This window comes from Ursus maritimus, unplaced genomic scaffold, assembly GCF_017311325.1.
Source record: "Ursus maritimus isolate PB19 unplaced genomic scaffold, ASM1731132v1 scaffold_12, whole genome shotgun sequence".
Classification (NCBI taxonomy): Eukaryota; Metazoa; Chordata; class Mammalia; order Carnivora; family Ursidae; genus Ursus; species Ursus maritimus.
In genome coordinates, this window is record NW_024423564.1 from 1,632,498 (window position 1) to 1,655,145 (window position 22,648).

General features: G+C 53.8%; 2 protein-coding genes across 52 annotated transcripts in view; one reads left to right on the plus strand and one right to left on the minus strand.

The window, feature by feature from the left end:
* Positions 1-816: 816 nt before the first annotated feature.
* Positions 817-7,936, minus strand: RIIAD1 (regulatory subunit of type II PKA R-subunit domain containing 1). Of its 2 annotated transcripts, XM_008695647.2 has the most exons (5): positions 7,836-7,936; positions 7,285-7,361; positions 2,765-2,811; positions 1,540-1,667; positions 817-927 (listed from the first exon to the last, which is right to left on the minus strand). In XM_008695647.2, exons 1-4 carry the CDS (start codon positions 7,917-7,919, stop codon positions 1,597-1,599), a joined length of 279 nt encoding a protein of 92 aa, XP_008693869.1. In that variant the 5' UTR covers positions 7,920-7,936; the 3' UTR covers positions 817-927; positions 1,540-1,596. The 2 variants fall into 2 exon arrangements, with proteins under 2 accessions (XP_008693869.1, XP_040482550.1); XM_040626616.1 differs by lacking the exon at positions 1,540-1,667.
* A 5,325-nt stretch (positions 7,937-13,261) lies between these two features.
* Positions 13,262-22,648, plus strand: part of CELF3 (CUGBP Elav-like family member 3) — an 11,204-nt gene continuing 1,817 nt past the window's right edge. For 9 of the 50 annotated variants that reach the window (XM_040626623.1, XM_040626660.1, XM_040626644.1 and 6 more), the window contains exons 1-8: positions 13,262-13,449; positions 14,641-14,723; positions 19,845-19,893; positions 20,318-20,446; positions 20,584-20,663; positions 21,540-21,683; positions 21,830-21,971; positions 22,183-22,332. In XM_040626623.1, the coding sequence (XP_040482557.1) occupies positions 13,305-13,449; positions 14,641-14,723; positions 19,845-19,893; positions 20,318-20,446; positions 20,584-20,663; positions 21,540-21,683; positions 21,830-21,971; positions 22,183-22,332 (922 nt within the window). In that variant the 5' untranslated portion in view covers positions 13,262-13,304. Of the gene's footprint in view, positions 13,450-14,640; positions 14,724-19,844; positions 19,906-20,275; positions 20,447-20,583; positions 20,664-21,539; positions 21,684-21,829; positions 21,972-22,182; positions 22,333-22,648 lie in introns of all 50 variants that reach the window. The other 41 variants (XM_040626624.1, XM_040626642.1, XM_040626661.1 and 38 more) reach the window with 8 other exon arrangements.

Sequence of the window (22,648 nt, forward strand, 5' to 3'; positions counted from 1 at the left end):
TTTACTAGTCCTCTCCACGCCCGACTTTGGTGCCCTTCCACGATGGAGGGGCTGGTAGCCGGGAACAAGATGGACAGAGACAAGTGAAAGAAAGAAAACACAGTCCCTGCTTTGGGCTATGTCTCTGTTGCCATGGTGACATGGACCCCAGACACCCAGGTGAGAGGTCCTTCATACAGTGGATTGTGGCTGGTGGAGGCCAGAGAGGTGGGGCATAAACACAAAAGACATCCAATGCCTTCTGGGCCTGGAAAGGATGTCAAAAGGCCAACTGGCCCCCTCCCCTGCCTGTTAGCCAAATGGATGGGCAGCTCGTTGCTTGTTGCTAAAAATCCTCAAGAACGAAGTCTACCACCTCTGAGTCACCCATTAGATTCATATTTCACAAGATGCAGGACCCTGGTCTTCTTTATCCAAGCTCATTTTCTCACTGTCCTTCCAGACCCATTAGAAAAAAGTTAAACCACCACCTGTACATGCCATACGGTAACCTGGGAGGGAAGCTGGGGAAAAAAAAGAAAAAAGAAAAAAAGAGCCGTGCTTAAACGTGGACGTGGCTTCCGGGCCACCCCGATCAGCTGTGGTCCTCACAGGGTCCCCAACCCTGTTCTTTCATCCAGCCTTGGCTCTGAGAGCAAGAGGCCTGGAGGGGAGGGAGGACACAGTGTGAGGCACACGTGGGAGCAGCCCGCCGACCTAGCGGAGGCCCACCGGCTGCCGCAGACAGAGACAGCCCTGCCACCTGGCAGGTCAAAGGAGGGGTGCAACAGCTCTCCCTGCAGGATGGCTTCCTCCTTTGGAGTGAAACACAGCAGAGAGAGTGGAATGATCTGTTTTTAATGAATATCTTTAAAAGCCTTTACAACAGCCCAAGACAGCTCGGAACCCCATCCTGATAGCACCAGGGCTCCCTTGCTTCCGGTGACCCTGCAAAATACAAACGGCACTGTGACATCAGGAACGTGGCTTTTTCCCTCCTCACATGAAAAAATCCCAACCTGCAAAATCCTTTCAGAAATCATCCTGCCTGAAAAATGGGAGATGGCTCTCACGGCAGAGCCTGGTTTGAAGAGGGTGGGGAGCAGGAACGTCCCTAGTCCAAGAAGCCACGAGGGAAACCATTCCCGCCCCTTCCAGGAGCAATGGGAACCCCGTCTGCTCCCAGCGCTGGGGACAGAAGGAAAAGGCCACCAGCAGAAGCACTGGATATTTTGCAGTCTGACAGCGGGGTCTGGATACTAGGAGCCCCACCCGCGTTTCCCCGCCAGTCTTCTCTCCCACACGATTGCGCCGCCTCTCCGACTCTGTTTCACTAGGCTCAGAAGACAGATGTCTTCCTGCCACGGACATGCCAGACAAACCCTGGGCTGCTCTTCACAGCCCCTAATTCCCCAAAATAGTGTCAAGAAAACGAAACACTTGCATGAAACTTCTCTGCAGCTTCTCCCTTTGGTTTCTTTCACACCCTGGGCCGAGAAGCCAGTGCTTATTTTGACAAGAATGAAGAAGCCTCTGTCTCTAAGTGAGGTTAACACCCACCCTGAGGCTGGATTCTTTCTGGTCTCTCTCAACAGCTGAGCATCATGATTCTGCTAATTAAGCTGCTTTCTTCTCCTTAATTAGCTGCATGTGAATCTTGTTGGGAAGTCTTGGATCCGTGAAATAGTCTGGGATAAGAATGCAAAGAAGAAATGATCTAAACCCCAGGGGAAAAGGCGGGGAGGGAGACTGCTTACTCCGCCCAAAAGCGAGGACGGCCCGGCCTCAGCAGGGCTGCTCCTGGCGGCCCTGCTTGCCAACGTAACACAAGTCACAGCAGATCCTGTGGTCACCGTCCCTGGCTGGAGGAGTGCTGAGTCTCGCAGCTCAGCGTTCCCAGGAGGGGCTCACACAGGATGGCTCCCGTCCCTTCCACACTGCCCTGCAGTTCATCAGCTTGCTGACGCACAGGGAGCCCTCAGAGGGCTGAGGGATCTCTGGGTTTTCTGCCCCCGGCCCATCCTGGGGCCCAAATAAATGCCAAGTGTTATTCTTGTCTCAGTTCAGCTTGCCAGCTCGTCTCTGAGATATCACGCCCTCTCCGCTCTGAGAATATCCTCTCAGAGGAGAGCCAGGCTCTTGCACGATGACGACAGAGGAGGGTTTTTATACACCCAGCATAATGTGAATCAGAGACAGCATCTGCTGTGGCAGCAAAGACGCACTAGATTCAGTTAGAAACGGTGTGAGGCCATCACCGACTCCCTGAGCTCACAGGCCCCAAGAAAGCCTCCACCTGGCCCTTCCCTCTAAATACCGTTGACCGTAAACCAGCTGGCGCAGTGGGGCCCATGAGGATCACCTGGGGGCCTTTACAACTGTGGGGCTGGGCCCCAGCCTGGGCTAACTAAATACCGACCTCTGGGGGTGGGCCCAGGCCTCAGCGTGTCTTAAAAGCTCCCCAGGTGATTCCAATGTGCAGCCAGGGCGGAGAACCCTGCTTTAGGGTTCCCAGGGAAAGAGCTGCCAGTATGTTCCTTTGGGAATCTCAAGAATTCTTAATCCTCACCACAAGGAAGCTCTGCCTCATTTCTTATCTGTCCTCATTTTGAGGAAATGACAATGGAGGAAAGAGCCTTCTGAAAAAAGCTCCCCAGGGGGACATCAAGTAAAGAAGTACCCCGGACTCTGCAGGGAGAATCATGGCCTTGTCCGAGTCTAAATTTGCAACAATACTCCTCCGGCTGGTTTCTCAAACAGCCCAAACAGCCATTGCCTTACTCACCTGCAGCAAATTCTTGGATGTTGCCTGGTCTTTTCAAAAACATTTCTCTGGAAAACAAGAAGGGACAAGGATAGGAGTAAAGCAGGCTTGAAGGCAGGCTGCGCTCAGTGTCATCGGCGGCTGGTCCCACCTTTCAGGGAGCAGAGTGACCCAAGACACACCCATCTGGGAGTCAGCAGAGGACTCCTGACAAAGACCCTTCCATTCGATATTTTCCTTAGGCTCAGGCCCTGAGGCAAGAAGCAAAACATTCTAAATGACACTAAGCTCACCTCACAAGACAGCTGTGCCCCAGCCAGTCAAAGCTTGTCATTCATTTAACAAACATTTTCACAGAACCAGAGACCAAGCCAGGGACAGGTGGTGAAGATGAAGGACACCCTGCCTAGTCCTTGAGGGCTTCTTGTGTGGTGGGACATATACGCAACCCCACGGCCTGGTGACTACATTTAACCATGAGTGCCCACAGCAGTCGGGGCACGATGCAATCAACAAAGCGGAGAGGACAGGCTCCCGCTGCTGGTCTGACCACGGGCACTGACAAGGCCTGCAGCGCCGCTGCTGCTGGGGCAGGGAACATGCCGTATCTCACAGAGAGTTTCATGGTAATAAAGAATGTTCTCAAATATCATCTCACTTTACAACAACCCTGTGAAACAGCAATGACCGCGCCCCATTTTACATATGAAGAAATCAAACCTTCAATGGGTTAATCATTTGCCCAAGTTCACAAAGCGAGTAAACAAAGGGCAGGGAGCCCAGGTCTTGCGGTTCCAAGGCCAGTGCTCTCTACAACATATCCCCCTGGCCGTGGCTGCCTGCCCACCAGCCTGGAGAAAGGCCCTGCCAGCCCAGAAAGACCCTGCCTCCCAAGCTTTAAGAATTTCACTTCCCTTCTCCTTGAATTCCATTTGATAATTATTGAGCACAAATCCTGTGTAAGTAACTATACGAGATATGAGGGATTGCTTTTTTTTTTTTTAAGATAAAATACAGCACCACCTCAAAGAGATTAGTCAAGCAAAAGAGAACAGGTAAGTTCCCAAATGTCTGAAAGGCCAAGCACCCTGCAAGAAGTGCTATAAGAGGGTGTTAATAGTGTGCTGTGGACATGGAGAAAGGTTACTGAGAGCAGGGCCCCAGAAATCTTCACAGAGCAGCTGGCGCCCCTTGATTTCAGTAGACAGGACAAGGGCATCCCAGACCCAGGGAAGCAGCAAAAGTAAAGGCCCAGAAATGAAAGGAGAGAGCCCATGTCCTACAGATGGTGAACTCCTCAAGAGGAGGAACTGGAATATCCACCTTTGTATCCCCAGGGTCCAGAAGTGTCAGGACCCCTGGGAGTGTCAGTGCCTCCTGATGACGTCGGTGGGGAGGTCAGTGGAATGATCAGAGGTTCCATCTGGCTGGGATGGCTGGGAGACACAGAGAGTAGTAAGGAGCAAAGGAGCCCTATTACGGAGAGCCTGGAAGGCCAGGGAGAGACATTTATACTCAATTCAAAGGACAAGGGGAATGGGTGCCTAAAGCTCAGACGAGTCCCACAGCGGAACATACGCAGCCATGAGGACGGAGGGTCGATGAGACACAGTTGAGCAACGGAAGTCAGGCACAACAGAGCATGTACTGGAGAGTTCCACATATATAAAGTGCAAAAAGGCCAAACAAATCCGTGCTATGAGAAGTCAGGATACTGGCTATCTTGTGAGGGGAAGTGCTTGGAAGGGGCTCAGCAGGTCTGAGATGCTAGTCAGGTTCTATTTCTTGACCTGGACCCTAGAACCATGTATATTTTCATCTTGTGAAAGTTCACCCAGTTTAGGTTAGGCCAGTTTTCATTATATTTCAACGGAATGTTAAAAAAAGTTGGGGTGGGGGGCAATGTTGTGGAGCCACCGCAGATTTTTCCGGCCAAGGAATGACATAATCAGTTCTAAATTTTGGGAAGATTCATCTGCCTGGCTACTTACAAAAATAACTAATAAAGCCTTTCTACAGTTTCACACTCTGCTGTCATATCTCCAGCCTAAAACCCTAGATCTCCGGAGGCCTTAAATAATCTAGATCCCTATTCTTTTTAGTCTTCAGGTCCAAAATTCAAGGTATTAAGAGTTCCGTACACTGTATATACAAGTATGCCCTGGAGAGCTGTGACTGAATCACTGTAAGTCATCACGATCTGGAAAACCCAAGTGGGGAGCTCGCTTCCCAACAAAACCACTTTAGAGCTTCTCATGGGTTGTGGTAAGTCGAGAGCAGAGACCTGCAGAAGACGTGAGGGCAAGCATGCCGCCCAGGATTCTGTCCCCTCTTCTCCATTCCTCTTTTCCCAAGGGAAAAACCATCCGAAGTATCCAGTACAGATGAGGGGCTGATTCTAGTTCATCCCGGTATCTTCCAAAGGAAGGAACAGTAACACCAAAAACAACAAAAGCAAACCCTCAAACTTTAAACACTTCTTCTCCCCCTCCCACCCCCACCTCAGAAAGAGGCCTAAAAGGGGCCAGGAGCATTTCCTGTAGGTAATTTCAGGGACAGCAAAGGGAAGAGCCTGGTGGCCTACCTGGCCCCAGAGGTGGGGATGACAAGGAAGGGAAGGGGCTGTTCTCACAGCAGCCAGGCACAGACATCCAGTTCCTCCTGGAAATTTCTCCTGGACAGAGAAGCTGGGCTACCTCTGACTCGTGACTAAAAACACCACCCTCTTCATTCACCACCGCCTCCCACCACCACTCATTCCTTGTGTTTGTGAACAATGTAAATGGTGATTTAATTCAGGCTTTTAACATCTATCCCCAACCTGACTGCTGGAATCATCCCTCACTTGGACAGCAAACTCCCCAGGATAGGAATGAGGTCAACCTTTATTTCCCTTTAGAAGAAAAAGTACAAAAAATGATGACCTGATTCCCAGGACTGACATTGACAGAAGACCCCTAAACTATCTTTTGCCTAAGCCTTACCCCAGGGTCAAATAAAACCAAACTTCATAGAGAAATTTCTATTTTCCCTTTCTCCATCCCCTATCTGCCCTGTGAGAATCTGCTGCCATTGGAGAAATGACCAGGATATGAAGAATAGTGAGATCCTGGAAAGACAAAAGAGCCTGGAAAAAAGACGCTGCTCCAGGTCTACTTTTGATAAGACAAAGAAGAGCCCCACCTCTGGCTCCCCAGCTCCTATGAGCTTTCAACCCAACACAGTGGAAACACCATGGGTTTGGATCCTGGTTCAGCATCTTGGGGAAGGAACCTCACCTCTCCCGCTGCAACACGGAAGTGATAAGCTATGTTTTGTGGTTGCTGGAAGGGTCAGCACAAGTACCAAGACATCATACAATGTGCAGGCACCGGAGACCTAAACATGGCTGTGCCAGCTTGGGGTTTTGGTCCAGGGACAGAAACATAAGATGGACACTGAAATTCCAATTCAGGGTGATAAAGGCTAACGTAGGAAACCAACACAGTGCCTGGAAATGGAAGCCATTCTTACTATTTAAACCTTGCCTATTTGTCTGTAGCCAAACAGTATTTGAGATAGCTCTATTGTTTTCATCCACTGTTGCTCCGAGGTTTTTTTGTTTTGTTTTTTTTGACAGTTCTTTGCCTTTCATCCCATTAGCAGAACGTTCCCATTCAAACAAACGCCACGCTGCAGGGCAATGTACGGGAAAGAAACACATGCTCCAGGATATGGTGGAAAATAGTCTCTTCCCCAAGACTTAACAGGGGAATGGCTTTCAGCCACTGGAGTCTTTCCACAACAAGTCTCTCAGGGAGAGAAGGGCCAGACACCTGAATTTTTTTTAAGTTCTAGTGATCTTGTTAAGCTCCTCTGATGGAGAAATAGTGTTCTACACCCAATGGCTGCCTGTGGAATTTCTCAATGCCAGATTACCTCTTCCAAGTGTCAGGAGATATGCATTTATCCTTACAGCTAAAATGTCTGACGATTAATATTTTTGAGAATTTAGAGATAATTTAAGAAAACCTCTAGAAATAACTCAAGAACACCCTGGGTGCCACAAATCTCAGAGTTAGAAAAACTCAATCTTAGGGGCGCCTGGGTGGCACAGCGGTTAAGCGTCTGCCTTCGGCTCAGGGCGTGATCCCGGCGTTATGGGATCGAGCCCCACATCAGGCTCCTCCGCTATGAGCCTGCTTCTTCCTCTCCCACTCCCCCTGCTTGTGTTCCCTCTCTCGCTGGCTGTCTCTATCTCTGTCGAATAAATAAATAAAAATCTTAAAAAAAAAAAAAAAAAGAAAAAGAAAAACTCAATCTTAAAAAATTGTCTACCTAAAAAAAAAATTAAATATATATATATTTTAATTTATGTAGTTTAACATATATGTAATGTACATGCATTATTTTATTTTATTTTATTTTATTTTATTTTATTTTATTTTATTTTATTTTTTCCTACCTTTCTGACCCTAAAGGCAGCAGTCACTCATCTCTCCCAACCAAGATTTGGTAATAGTTTCCACTAGCTGTCAAGGCCGGTTGGGAAAACCACCTACCTGAAGAAACCACTTAGGAGCAACTCCACTTCCTTGTGGGTCCTCAGGTATTTTTCGTTAGCAATCCGAGTCTGAATCTAGCGGGATGAGAGCAAAAGGTCACGCTCCATGAGGAGGCCGATTTCAGGGTTCAAGCCCTGGGGGTGTGAAGGCCTTGGGGAACCTAGGTGTGCATTTGACCTGGGTGTTTTCCCGGGATGTTTGAAATTTTAAGCCGCCTGTTTTATGACAGACCAACAGTTGCTCAGTGGGGCTCAGGGTCTCCACCGTCCGGAAGTTCTTGTCTGTATCTAAGTTACTGTCTCCGGCAGTAGTTTCGGTCCGTTTCACCGGCCAGATCCCTGTGGTCGTTCTTCCTGCACTTTCAGGCGCCTGTCAGGCTCGGTTCAGGGCTCCGGAAGCCAGGGTTCCGCCTGGGGTCTCCCCCAGCCTTCCGCCAGTTCATCTGGGAACAGGCTCCCGCGGCCCTCCTCCCGGACGCCCTCCCGGTCTGCAGCCCTTGTCCTAGGGGGGCTGACTTTAATGGAGGCGGAAGTCGGGGGCGCACCCACCTTGAAGTTGCGCAGCTGCTCCTGCTGCGCGGGGCTCAGCGCCCCTGGGTCCGACCCCAGAAGCCCGCCCTGCAGCGTCGCCATCTTGCCCGGGTCGTCAAGGCGACGGACCACGCGGCGGCGAGGCCCCGCCCCACCCCCCAAGTCCGGCCCTCACCAGCAAGCGGGGAGGGGCTGGGGGAAGGAATACGGGGGCCACTCTGAAGACGAGTAAACTCGGGAGGGGCTCCAAGGGATCTCCTGCCCCAGATTGGGGGACTCATTTCCCGGCTTGGTAGTATGTGGAATGAGCCCTTCTTCTTGACCTCACTCAACTTCAAATAGGTTTTTTTTTCCCTTGGCTCTAGAGAAAAACTGGAAAAGGGATTCCTAAGGCAGAGTTTCCCAGAATCTGGTTCCTGACCCTCTGCCTTGTTTGGCAGCTGTTGAAACCGAGTAGTAGAGAGAGAGAATTCAATCTTCTTCCCCTTCCGCAGGTCCGAAGCCAAACCCCTCCATCAGCCCTGTAGACACTTGACACTTAACAACACGAAAGCATCCCACAGGATGGAGTGAACAGAGTGCTGTAAAGGAAGGGACATTCTCACACTAAAGATACTGGAAAGGACCTGGGGCACATCCTGCCCGAGGTTTCCCCTCTTGGACTGACTTTCTTGTGTAGATTAAGTTGCCCCTCATAAATCCTAAATCATCTCTCCCATTCCCAGTTGAACAGAGGAGGGGAAAGGCAGTTGGTCTTCAAGGCATGCTCTTTTAGTATCTAATGAAGAAAGGAAAGTGAAACATAAAGCCAAAGAGCTGAAAATAGGCCTGGAAAGGGCAGGAGCCTGTCTGTCCATATATAGGGTGCTGAGTTTTACATTCCCGGAGATCATGCCCAGCAGAGGCCTCCTGGGGGACTGAGAAAAGATCTCAGAAGGGAGGCTGGTCTTTCAGATTTGTGGACAACTGCCCGAGGAAAAACAAGCCCAGCATTTAGACCATGGCCATGGAGGGGGTCTCTCAGTGGTCTACCTCTATCCTTCTCAGCAAAGACTGAGGAGAAGAAATGAAAATGTTGGCAGTTCCCAAGCCAGGAAAAAACCACGGAAGATAGATGAGGCAGTCAGCTACAGGTCTTCCCAGGAAGCTCGTCCAGGTTAGTAATCATTGCAGCTGTTTGTCTGGCTTTTAGGAGAAAGGGTTAGTAGAGAGATAGATAAGCTGCCATCTGTCACCGGTGATTTTTTCAGGCAGGAGTGGACGTTAACCAGAGGTGATAGTTCCTGTTGGCCAAGACCTGTTTCTTCCCACCCCTCCACCCCCAGAAAAGCTCGTGGAGGAAGCTCTTAAGCTGCACTATCCAATACGGTCACCACGAGCCACCTGTGGCTATCGAGCACTCGAATGTTGCTGTAAGTATATTAAGTGTAAAATACACATTGGATTTTGAACATGTAGTTTTAAAAAAAGTAAAGTATCTTATTAATAACTTTATATTGAGGATATGTTGAATATTTTGGATTCATAAGCACCGTGAATAATATTTGGGATATATCAGTTAAAATCTATTAAAAGTAATTTCACTATTTCTTTAACTTTTTTAATGGGCTACTAGAAATTTAAATTATGTATATGGCTTGCCTTCTATTAAACAGTGCTGGAACTGGACTGGCAAATCGACACACGCACACACATGCATGCATAAGTATGCAAAATTTCTCCATCTTCCCAGCCTGTGCGCAAAATAAGTAATGTCCTCCTTCTGCTAGTCTGTGGTCTTCTCGTACTTTGAGAATCAACCAAGTCTTTCTTGACTGAGCACTTCGCATGGCCCAAATACCACTCTGTGTAAATAAGAGAGGCTACTTCTACTTACTTTTGTTTTTACAGCACCTCGGTGCTCACTATTGCACACGGCGCTGGCCTGTCTTACCTCTCCATCTGAGGTAGAAGCCCCTTGAGGGAAGGAAGATCATATAATAGATTCTTTGTCCAGTGTCATGGTTTCTGCTGCAGGTGGCTTCACCCTGTACTTGGTGACTGGCCACTTTGCCACATATACCACCACTACATTTTCCCCTTTCTGAAATATATCCCAATTATTCATTCCCTAAGAATCTAAAATCAGGAGTAGAGTTCTTCCTTTATAAAGTCAATAATCTTTTTATGTAGGGCAGCTTAGCATTGAATGTAGAAGAATAAGAAAGAGGGGGATCTTGGGGATGGTGGAAAGAGAAAGGACCTTGGAGGAAGTAAGGTTTGGAAGCCTCATTTCTTCCTGGAGAGCAACTCCCCAGAATGAGCCTCTGAGCCGTAGGGTTAACGCCCTAGATTTACCTCACAAGGCAGAGATGTGCCCACAGCCACCCAGCAAGGATGGCCTGATGCAACCTCCCAGCTCTTCTCCCCTTAACCCTGCCTCTCCTTTCAGATGGAAACCTTCCATCCGGGGACCACAAACTAAGCAAAGGGATGGAGGCATTTTGCTGCCTGCAGCTGTCTCCCCCATTGCTGACTGGGAGGAGGAGTAAGGGGAGTTCATTATAATTCATTTTTGTAAATGTTTAATATTTCAATTAATGTGATTAGCCCCAAGCCTGAATGAGCAGCAGGGCGGCAGATCTGCTGACAAGACACAGAGTAACCAGATCAACAGGGCCATGGGGTCTTCCTAGGCTCCATCCTCAGAGGGTGTGATCTGTTTAGCATCTCCATAAATACTGAGATCAGATTAGGAGGCAAGAAAAGGAGCAGTGAGGGTGGAGTAAGGAGTGGAAAGTTACTTTCCAGATGTGTTTGCACTCTTGGTTCCCTGGCACTGCCATCATATGTTCTGACCACCCAGTACTGGGTCCTCCACCCTCTCCCCCTGTGTCCATCTTAGGAGCCCAACTGGGAGGACCTGGGCATCCATTGATGAAGTGTAATCATATTTACACACACACACACACACACACATACACACACACTCAAACACAGGCTAAGGAAGGATGGAAGGTGGTCAACAGAGAATCAAGCAGTAGGAAGAAGACCTTCTCTCACACAGAGCTCAATTAAAGACACAAGAGGAAGAAAGCCAAGCTTAACAACTCCTTCCATTCCCATGGGGAGCATTTGATGTGGGGCTTAAACTCAGGACTCAGGAACCAGACTGCCTGGGCTCCACCCTCACTGAGGCCTCTTTCTAGCTCTGTGACATAAGGCAAGTCATTTTATCTCTTGGTGCCTTGGTTCCCTCATCTTTATTTGGAGGTAATGGTAGAACCTACACCATAGGGTAGTGCGGAGGATTAAACAAATTAGTAAATACAAAGCACTTGGAACAATGCCTGGGACACCATGTCATCTAAGCGCCATTCCTATTACTTCCCTTCCTGAAGATAGGTTTGCCTGCTGTGACAGCCGAGGAATGGGGGCGGCCAGGATTTGGTTGGGATGTATTTCAGAGACACCAGTGCCACTATGGAGACATCAGCCCCACTCTGGGATGAAGAAGGGAATGACAGGAGACAGGGTGTTCCACAAGGGCTGCAAGCAAGGGCTGCCCTGTCCCGGAGAGTTGATGTCAGCAGGTACTCCCTGCACTGAAGGGTGCCGTGAGTGGGCCCAATGCATGGAAAAGTTAATTAAGCTCCCTTGAGATTATAGGGGAACTAGCTCACCTGTAGAAGAAGAGTTGTTTAGGAGAGTAATGGCCCCCAAATGTGCTCCCCCCATCCCTTTTTGCTACCTGACTCACTTTGAGAGTCCTAGTCCCAAGGAACCTAACTGGGAGAGGGGGGCAAAGGGAGGAGAAATTGGGGAGCTTGCCAGCTGTGGTTCTTCCCCCTAAAGGAATCAGAAATCAGAGTGCTCTTGTCAGAGGTTCTTTGCATCAACTGTTTATTCAAAAAATAATTGTTAAGCAACTACGTATGAGCAAGACACTGTGCTAGACCCCAAACAGTAAAATGCTGAATTAAACCGTGCCCTGGTCTTCAAGGAGCTTACAAGCGATAGCTCTCACAGTCGTCACCACTGCCGCCTCCCTGCCCACGCACTTACACACACAAACCACCCAGAGGGAGAGAAGGGGGCGTTGGCAAATGCCAGAAAGACATAGTTTTTCTTGGATCCTTTTCTGGAAAATACACAGTTCTCTCTTTGCGCTCATTTCACCCCGCTATCTTCTTCCCTGCCCCCCCTTTCCATCTTTCCTTTCTGGGTCCCCTTCTGCCCTTTCCCCCAGGCTCTGAGACCTGCTTCCCACCCCATCTACACCTCCCTCCTCCCCCACTCCCAACCTGCCCAACTGTTCCTATGCCATTTTCTTTTCCCTGGATTCTTTCCTTGGCTCCCCACACTCAGTGTCCCCAGATGCCGGCTCCCCTTTCCTCCTCCCCCCTGCTCCCCTCTCCTGGGTCTTTGCTTCCAGCACCGGGGACAGCTCCAGCCCCCGGAACAATGGACCCCACCTTAGGGCTCCTCTATAAATTCTCCATCTTAGTGTCTTGCCCAACTCGTGATTGGGGAGTAAGATGGGGGAAGGGTTATTATCAACAGGACCAGCTGCTCTTCTGGGAGTGGGAAGGGAGTCAGGAAGGAAGGAGATAGAAAGAGGGCGTGGCTCTTGTCTGGATTGTGCGTCCCTCTCCAGGGTAGAGAATTTGTATTCTACCCCTGAGACTGACATCACTGATGTCAGGGGAAAGGAGGTGGGAGTGGGGAGGGGGGTGTGGAGGGGGGAGGTTTTTGTTGAGGAGAGCGCGGCCGGAGAGCAGAGCTCCGGGACCCAGGTGACCGGGAAAGCAGGCAGCCCCAGCAGCGGGAGCAGCCAGCAACATCCCAGGCCCGGGGACCAGGGTGGGGGTGGGAGGGGGGCTGAGGGGAGGACCTGAAGGGGGGCGGCAGGGCAAAAGGGACCCCCGGAGCCCTGCCGCCATCAGAGATCAAGCATCTGGCATCAGGGATCTTCGGACCCAGCAGAAGGATCAGCCACAGGGGAGGTGTCCTCCCGGGAAAGCCAACGAGAGCTCCACCTGCCCCACATCAGGAGTGCCCCCCCACCCCGACGCTGCTGGCAACCTACCAGGCCCCTAACCCCTAAGCCTCCTTCTCCATCACCCTCCTCAGGCCCTTTCCCCAACTCCAACTCTTAACCCCCAGTTCCCAGCACCCCTGATACCACCCTAATCCTCCAGATCTTGAGCACATTGCCCCCCATCCTGGGATATTTGCCAAATCTCTGGGAGGGAGATCATTTGTTTGGGCTATGCCCCCTGGTGGCATGACAGTGTCTGCCTAGACCCCTGACCCCCTAGCCCTCAACTCCCTGGGCCTCCTTTGTGTGAAGAGCTGCCGCTTTGCTCAGCACTGTGGTTGGGGGCCAAAGGGAAAGCCAGCCCCGGCTGGGCCCCGGCCCCCACCACTTGCCTCCTTGCTGGGCAGCTCCCCCTGGCCTGTGGGCCTCTCCCTGCTCCCCTCGGCCCCTCCTCCTGGGCCGCCCCAATGAAGGAGCCGGATGCCATCAAGCTGTTTGTGGGGCAGATCCCGAGGCATCTGGAGGAAAAGGACCTGAAGCCCATCTTCGAACAGTTTGGTCGGATCTTCGAGCTGACTGTCATCAAGGACAAGTACACCGGGCTGCACAAGGGTGAGGGGTCAGGCCAGGCTGGAGAGGTGTCAGGGGTGGGAGGGGAGGCTGGGAGGAGGAGAAGCCAGCCTGGAGGGCTAGAGGGGCTGGAAAGGGCCAATATGGATGGAAAGAGTTCAGGGGCTAAGGAGGGGATGGAGGAGCTGGAAGAGAACAGCCAGGGTGAGCAGGGGACTCTGATGCAGGCCTAAGGACGGCCTCTTTGGGGGAAGAGTTGTCCAGGGGATGCAGAGATGTGGATCCCAGAGATGAGGGGGTGATGTCGTGGATGAACTCAAAGGAGGATGGAGGATCTGGTTTGGGAGATAAGGAGCAGGGCAGGGGTGTGTGTGCGTGTGTGTGTGTGTGTGTGTGCGCGCGCGTGCGCCTGAGAATCTTAGTAGCCTCAGACACTATTGGGGTGGGGGTCAACCTGGCAAGAGTCGACATGGACTGGGCAGGGCAGCTCCAGGACCCAAGAGAGGGACCTGAGAAGCAGGGTGTGGAGGACAGAGACTAGAATAGATCTGGGAAGTGTGGGGGCCGGAAGTTAAGAGGGCCCGGCCAAGAGGCACTCCTTGGGCCTGTCCAGGGCTGTGCACTCTTGCTAAGCAGGGTCAGGTCCCAGTCAGGACTTGGAGAGCTCCAGGTACTGGGGGTGGGTGTGAGGGGCCCACTGCCTCCTCCTCCACTGGCCTAGGGACTGGCAGTGAACTGCTCTCCCCTTTCCTTCTCCTCTATCCCACTCTCCACCCTCCCCCTGCCTCCCGCGGAGTTGGAGAGAGATGAGGAAATAGGGAAAATGGGAGAGGAGAGGGGTGATGCGGACCAAGATGGAAGGAGGTACAGGCGAAGGAGAAGGGGAAAAGAGGCCAGCGAAGGAAGAGAGAAACCACACTGTACACACTTGTCTGGCAACCACATGCCCCTTCTCCCCCCCACACAAAGCCCCCCTCCCAACAGTTCCTTCTCCCAATGCCACCATCACAGAAACCTCCCAGGCCCTGGGTCTCTGTCCCCAGCTCAGCAGCCCAGAGACTCCCTGGGGCAAAATGTCTGGCCCCTCTCAGACACCTTCCCAATCCAGCGGCCAGAAGGTGGCAAGCAGAGACAAGTCTCCCAGTCCTCCGTCTCGTGGTTGGGGGAGCCTTTTAGGGAGGGGAGATCAGGGACTCATCCCCACCCGGTCTCTCTGCCCCTGCCCCTCCTCAGGATGTGCCTTCCTGACATACTGTGCCCGCGATTCAGCCCTGAAGGCCCAGAGCGCCCTGCACGAACAGAAGACGCTTCCAGGGGTGAGTCCCATATTTGTAGGGCCAGAGGGCTGAGAAGGGCCCTAGAAGGTGCAGGGGGCTCTCCACCTTCCTGAGACATGGAGCACATTTTCTACCTCCTCTCATCACCAGGAAGACCCCCTCTCCTTCTAATACCCCTCTTTCTTGCTGGAGATGCATTCATTTCTTCTACCTGGAGAGAAGGAAGAGAGCAATTAGCAGAGCAAATGTGACTTTGCAAGGAGCGAATGCCGCCCCTTCCCCACTTCCCAACCTGCTCATGGGGCAACACTTAGGGAGAGAACTTAGCTGGTTGGGAGGTGTGGGGACAGACTCTGGACACCAAGTGTGTGGCAAAGCAAGCAGGAGGCACCCAGGTACTCTTTGGCGGCTCTGAGGTGGGATGTCTGGCTGTGACACGGACAGCTGGTGCGCGCTGGCCCAGCATCCCTGTGCTGGCTTCTGAGCTCTGACAGACTCACCTCGTGTCTCCTAGGAAGAGCTTTGGGCATCAGGGTGGAGCAGGGCCTGGGTGGGCCTGGGCTGGGGGGCAAGCAAGAGCAGGGGAAGACATCACTGCAGAGGATCAGGCCTGACCCCCAAAATGTGCCCAGGGCGGCAGGGATGCCCTCTGACATGGCATCTCTCCTGAAAAGTCAGAGCTCTTTTTCTTTTCTTCTGAGACAGCCTTGCAGATTGCTCCAGGCCTGGCCTGGCAGGGATAGAGAATCTCAGGATGCCTCCAGCCATGCAGCCTGGGGGAAAGGATGCGCTGTTCTGTTCCACTGTCTGTGTGCTTCTGTTGTCTCCCACCCCCAGAGCCCCAGGAAGGAGTAGTGAGAGCTAACCCCGTCCATCCCTTCAGCAAGCATTTGCTGAGCACAGCCTGGGTGCTGGAGACACACGTGCCACAGCCTCTACCCCTGCCCCCACGTGGGAAATTGGGAAAAAGGCTGATTCTCCATCCTGTCTTGGGAGGGGAACAGACAAAACAGATGGGCAAAGAGGGTGGGGGCATCCAGGAAAATCAGAACCGCTTCAACAACTCCCAACTTCAAACCTTCAGTAGGTCTGTGACCCACCCCCTCTGTGGCCCTCAACCCTTGAGTACGGCTAGGAGAGCAAATCCCACAGCCCGCCTGGCTTTCACCCCTCTGTCTTGTCCTAGTTGGTGGCAAGGCGGCCAGAACAGCCCCGGCCCATGGAATTAAGGATCTGTGCGCGTGTGTGCGTGTGTGTGAGAGAGGGCTTGGGATCCAGGGAGTCTGTGTGTGCACGCATGCGTGTGCACATGTGTGCACGTGTGCCCGCCAGCCTGGCTGTGTGGGTGTGGGTACACGCATCCCTGGGAAGCCTGGTTTCCATCATGTCACATCTCCACTTGCCTTTCTTTCCTTTTCTCTGTGGAGACCCCTGACAAATCAGTAGTTCCCATCTCCATTGCCACATGTCCTCTTTTCTTGCTGTCTTGCTAGCCAGGCGCCTGCCCTGGGTCAGCCCCTCCAGCTGCCTGCGTGCTCAGACGGGGCTCCAACTGTCTGCATGTAGAAAGGCTCTGCCTCCCCTTCCTGAAGAAAAATAGGCCCAGGGTGGGAGGTGAGGGAGAAGGGCACCTGGTTAATGATTGTCTAGCCCTGCTCCTGAGTGAGCTCCCGGGTGACGCTGAGGCCTCTGCTTTGGCCCTTGTCTCAGGGGACAGGATCCAGATTGGCCTGACAGAGCCTCTAGTAGGAAATTAGGGGTCCCATCGTCCAAGGGACCCGTGTGCTGGGAGTTGGGGGAGGAAATCAGGGCAGTCTAGGGGAGCAGATGTCTGTGGCCAGGCTCTGCCTGACCCTTTGTATCGCCCAAGTCTTTTCTCCACCACCTGCCTTCCTGGAAGTGTTGTTTCCTTAGTCATTCAATGTGTGTGTGCGCGCGCGCGCGCATGGACACCTGTTTAGTGTGCCGGCTCTGTGGGAAGTTCTTCCTGCTGTCTAATCTCCCTCCACACCCTCCTAATACAGTCTTCTTTTTTTTTTAAGATTTTATTTTTAAGTAATCTCTACACCCAACATGGGGCTTGAACTCACAACCCTGAGATCGAGAGTCACATGTACCACCAACTGAGCCAGCCAGGTGTCCCAATATAGGCTTTTTTTTAATGGGGGCATTTAGCCCTCTCTCCTTTCTCCCCACCTCTGTCACCCGGAATCTGCAAGGTGCCACCGTTATTAGGGTGATGCTTCTGCTGCAGAGAGGAAGAATGGAGGCTGGGCCTATGGCTGTCAAGCCCCATTTCCTTTTCTGTCCCCTGAGTGTTCCCAGGAGGGGCTTGGCTACAGGCCCCTGGATTCTTCCGGCCTGGAGGGTGTGGCCTCCTGGAGATGGTGGGGGGAGGGACTTCTGCCTAGCCTGCCCTACGCCCTCTCCAAAATTGCACTCTGGGGACATGGGCCCTCCCTGTCGGCTTGCTGTTGAGCCAGTGAATTCTGGCCCCATGGAAAGGACCCATATGTGGTCTGGGACACCGGGTGGAAGGAAGTCCGGAGCCAGGGGTGGCAGAGCAGCAGGCCTGTGTCCTCAGGAGAATGAGATTTTTCTGGAAATATGATCTTTTCCTGGAAGTGGGGTCTTTGCTGTTGGTGAGAAGGATGAGGGCCTTATGAGTGACCAAGTCGGTGGGGGAGCGGTCTGAGTGATACTCAGAGTATAAATAACCTCTTCTTCTTTGGGAGGCCCTCGGGAGGGCTTATCACCTGGCTGGTGGTGGCTAGGGAAGAGAGGCGCCTGACTCCGGGTTGCCAGGTAAACAGGGCCCAGCTGGACTCAGGGGAGGGGGCAGGTGTGCCCGAGCTGAGCTAACAAAGACCAGGCTTCCCACAGGAAGTGCCAGGCCAAGAAGGAGAGCCTGGGCGCGGGTCACTGGGGGCCACCGAGGGAGGCTGTCTATCTGTGGGGGAGTGAGGGGAGCCTTCTGTCAACGTGGTCTGCCCGCGGCCTGTGCGCTTGCGTGTGTCTTTGTGTGAACCCCTATCAGCTGTGGATATTTACTGAGGTGCTATTTTTGAGCCTGGGAGTCCGTGCAGCAAGGGATGGCATCCTTCCTCTCTGGGTCTCAGGTTCCCCACCCTTGACTAGAACTGCAATCCCTAGGGGCATTTTGGGCAGGGGTTGGTGTCAACTGAAGCATTCCCTGATGCTGTGGAAAGACCCTGATTCGGATTCTGCCTCTTCTGGAGGGGGTGTGGCTGGTGCTGAGGTGCCCGTGGGGCACTTCCTGATTGCTTTACAGAGAGGAGGTGGGTGCAAGACTGAGAGCGCTGGGCATGGAACCCCCACCTGCACACACACACCTCTCTCTCCCTCTCTCTCTCACACACACACACACACACACACACACACACAGAGGCTCCTGAGGGGATTGAACCTCGATGGGATAATCCCAGATTGGTGGAAGATAAAGCTGGGGGCACATTGGCTGGAGGATTTGGGTGACTGTTACCCACCTCCCCCCAGCCAGCTGCTCTCAGATCCATAAATGGGGGTGGCAGGACAGGAGTGTCAGCTGAGGTGGGGCTTAGGTTTGATCCAGGGCTGAGGATACCTCACAAGCAGAGTCCTGTCAGACTGACTGGAATGGCCTGATGCCAGGGAGGAGGCTCTGGTGTGAGCAGGGGCAAGGGGTAACTATCAGTCCTGCGCTTCTCTGTGTGAAGTGACGACACGCAAGATTCCCAAAGGCTGGAACATGGGAGCTGAGGGGAACCTGACTCACCACCACCTGGTCTGCCCCACTGTTTTACAGATGAGAACACTGAGGCCCTGAGGAGGGAAGTGACTTGTCCAAGGTCACCCAGCTAGTGAGTGGTAGGGCCAGTCCCTGAACCCAGGCCTCCTGACTCCCAGTCCAGTGCCTTTCATGAGGATACCCATAGCCCCCCCCTCGGATTGTAGATAAATGGTTTCTTTTGTTTAATATCTATTTTTGGTCACTGGAGCTAGGACTGCCCCTCAATAGCAAAATATTTTCAGACACGAAATATTGAGTCCATCCCCTCCCTCCAGTTCCGAAGATGCTCCCCACCAGTTAAGGAAATCAACCTGCAGAAGTCATTGCTAAGTCCCCTCACCAGACAAGAACGTGGAGAGTGGAACCGGGGTGGGGGGGGGGTGTCTGCATTTCCACTGGAGACTGAACAAAGGGAGGTGCTGCAGGAGTGAAGAGAAGGGAGAGCTCTAGAGGACTTCAGGGTACAGGGAGAATGTCAAAAGAGCGCAGGACAGCAGTTCCTCCTTTGGAGCCCTCTCAGCTGTGAGACACCAAGGATTTGATTTGGCCAAGGAAGGCAGAGGAAGGGACAGGGTGGCTCCTGCAGGGCCTCTGCTCAGCGCGAGTCAGGAAGCTTGTCCTGGGCCCTTCCCCCACCGCCCAGCCCCCACCAAATCCTCCGCCCCCAGCCTACCCTGTTCTCACCCCCCCACACTCCTTCTCCGGGTGTGTGGAGCAGCAGAAGTGATGACGTCACCATGGTCGCCAGGGCGACGGGAGGGATAAATCAGGCTGAGTGGGCTGTTGCCATGGCGCGCATTCTCCCGTTGCCACGGAGACTGGGCATCTGCTCCCTTTGTGCTGCCCGAGTGCCTTCCCCCTGGGGTCAAGGGGTGTAGGGGGGCAGATAGAGAAGCAGACACACCTCTAGGGGTCAGAAGGAAATCGTGGCATCTGTGGGGTGTCTCCGGGTCGATAGTCTTCCTTGGGGCTGCTTATTTGGAGTGGCCTCTGTTGCCCCTACTTTGTAAAACTGAGGCAGCTCTTGCTGAATAGCCCCTTGGTTGGGCTCTGTCTCAGGACCCAGGTCCTACGGGAAGTTCCATTCTCCCCCTAAAGACAGCGTCACTTACCCCTGGCCAAGTCACCGGGGCCTCGAGGGAGCCAGAGCTGGCCCCAGGAGCATCCTCAGTCTACATCCTCACCTTCCACTGCCTCTAATCCCCTCGGCTCCTAATCCTAAACCAGATTAGGCCCATCCCTTCCTTCCCATCAGCAGTTCAGGGCCTGGGGTTCACTCCCTCTAGCCTTTCTGCAGGTCCTGGCCTGGGGAGGGCTCCTGGGGGGTTCAGAGGAGGTCCCCAGCAGTTGCCTTCTCTTCTCTCCTTTAGATGAACAGGCCAATCCAGGTCAAGCCGGCCGACAGCGAGAGCCGAGGAGGTAGGTGCTGTACCTTTGGACTCTGGACTCAGGCCCAGGGCTTGGAGTAGCTGAGGGGCAGCCTCTCTTGAGGAAGAAAATCTGAGAATTCCATAGGGTTCCCGGTCAAGGTGGGGATTGAAGTCAGTGTGGTCAGAGGGGATGTCATCCAGCCCATTGTAGAGATGGCAAAACTGCAGCCCAGAGTAAAGTGCAAGTCCTTCAGAACTGGGCTGAGCGTTCTCTGTAACTGTACCCCATTTCCCCAAACATCACCGGTTTCACATGCTAGAAGCCTTAGTCCTAGGGCGAGGGCAGTGCCTGGAGCTCCAGGGCATTGTTGAAGGTGAAGGGCAGGATTCCTGCCTGTCCCAAGCCAGAGTAGAGTTGGGAAAGCAGCCAGGGTGCCCTGAACAGGCCCCTCCTCCTGTGCCTTACCCCCCAGAAGACCGGAAGCTCTTTGTGGGGATGCTAGGGAAGCAGCAGACAGATGAGGACGTCAGGAAGATGTTCGAGCCTTTTGGGACCATAGACGAGTGCACTGTGCTCCGGGGGCCGGATGGCACCAGCAAAGGTATCCAGTCGCTACCCCTTCCCCAACGGGGCCCTCTGGCCTTCCTGCGCATGTCCCCTGGCTTCCCAGCAACGGGGACAGTGGGGGCCCTTGGGGGTGAGCACTCGCCCTTTCCTCCCTGCTCTTGGACGCTGTAGGCTGCGCCTTTGTGAAGTTCCAGACCCACGCCGAGGCCCAGGCGGCCATCAACACCCTTCACAGCAGCCGGACCCTGCCGGTGAGCCCCCTCTCACATTCACATTTTAGATGGCATCTCCCCACCTCTGACCCCTACCCGTGTCCCTCACCTCCAGTCCACATGCCTTGCCCTCCTCTCTGGCCTCCTCCCCCCCTCAGCCTCTCCATCTCCTGTCTCTTCCCCCACCTTCCCGTACCCCCCACCCTCACTGGTTGGGCATTGGAACGCTTGTTTAGAGGCCCCCCGTGCCCTCTGTACATTAGCAGACTGACTGCACTCGTGGAGGGCTCTCCAGCAGAGCAAATTTCTCAAACGATACTAGCTGACTCTGAGGGTCCCTCAGCAGAGGCTGGGCAAGCATTTAGTAGGAACTTGGTCAAGAGGATACAACACTAAATAGAGAACTGCATTCTAGATTCCAGGGTTCTACAACAATCTCTGCAAATGTTCTTGGGTTGGCTTTTTATTTAGTCCAAGGTGGTATTAAAACTTGAGGCTTCGTCCTCTGAACACACGATGAGGTTTGGGGTGCGGGGTAGGAGTCGCAGTACGGGGGCTGGGGCAGCTAGCTGCCACAACCATCCTGAGATTAACTATTGGCTGTGGCTGATCCACCCTGGAGATAATTTCTGGCTCAGAATCCTCACGGAGAAGCCAGCGATGCCCTTCGGATTCCAGTAGGCCTTTCCCTTTTCAAGCACATGCCTTCGAGTTCCTCAACTTTTTCTAGTCCTTGCACATCCTGGCACAGGGGGAGGCTGGGATTAAAACCTTCGCCTTTGAGAGAGGCGCAATGATGCCTGCCCTCCCAAAGAGGCTAAGCCTGCGGGGTGGAACTGAGGCCGGGCCCTGAGGGCTCTGGGGAGGAGAGATCCCGACTCTGTCCCTCTAACCACACGCATGGCCCCTGCCCAGGGTGCCTCATCCAGCCTGGTGGTGAAGTTTGCTGACACGGAGAAGGAGCGAGGTCTCCGCCGAATGCAGCAGGTGGCTACCCAGCTGGGCATGTTCAGCCCCATCGCCCTGCAGTTTGGAGCCTACAGCGCCTACACCCAGGCCGTGAGCACCCGACCCCTGTGTACCGGGCCTGGCCCCTCCCTGTCTCCTCCTGGCTTCCAGGACCGTGCCGAGGCCCAGGGCTGGGAGGGGAACCAGGCTGGGCCCAGGGGACTTGCTCCCACTCTCCTCTCTTGCCCTTCCCCCAGCTGATGCAGCAGCAGGCAGCCCTGGTAGCGGCTCACAGCGCCTACCTCAGCCCCATGGCCACCATGGCTGCCGTGCAGATGCAGCACATGGCCGCCATCAATGCCAATGGCCTCATCGCCACTCCCATCACCCCATCCTCAGGTAAGGCCCAGGCGGGACTGGTTGGGCTGGGCGTGAATGGGACCCGTCAGAGGAGCCACCCTGCCGTGTGTCGGAGGCCGGGGGGTGGGACCCAGGGCACTGCTCAGTGGCCTGCTTCCTCCCTCTGCCTGCAGACGTGCTGACGGGTTCTCCGCGTTTGTGCGTGCACACGCGCCTCTCCGCTCTGTCTCTGTCGCTTTCTCCTCCCTAGGAACCAGCACCCCTCCTGCCATGGCTGCCACGCCCGTCTCTGCAATCCCTGCTGCCCTGGGCGTCAACGGCTACAGCCCAGTGCCCACGCAGCCCACCGGGCAGCCTGCCCCTGACGCTCTGTATCCCAACGGGGTTCACCCCTACCCAGGTGGGGGTCTCTGCCTGCCCCCCTCTCTCCCCGGCCACTGTCAAAGCCACGGCTCCCATGGGCGGCAGACGGCCGTGGCACACGTCCCTCTCCAGGCCTCGGGGTGATTAGGGGCTTTCTCCTGCTCTGTCCGGCTGGGGCAGGGATGCTCCTGGCCGTTCAGCCAGGGCAGCTGAGGCTTGGAGGAGCGCAGGGCTGCACGGCCAGTCACAGACCACGCTCTGCCCTCTGCCCGCGGCTCTGTGCCTTTGCGCGCGCTCCTGCCACACCCCGTGCCCTGTGAGGCTGTCCGTCCCCCCCCCCCCCCCCCCCCCCC

Bases quoted from the DNA above. Each gene is read 5' to 3' on its own strand.
- RIIAD1 (XM_008695647.2), bottom strand. From the start codon at position 7,919: ATGGCGACGCTGCAGGGCGGGCTTCTGGGGTCGGACCCAGGGGCGCTG. The intron at 7,362-7,835 runs GTGGGTGCGCCC...TCATCCCGCTAG, and splicing joins AGCAGCTGCGCAACTTCAAG to ATTCAGACTCGGATTGCTAA. The intron at 1,668-2,764 runs GTGAGTAAGGCA...TTCTTATCCCAG, and splicing joins CATCCAAGAATTTGCTGCAG to ACTATTTCACGGATCCAAGA.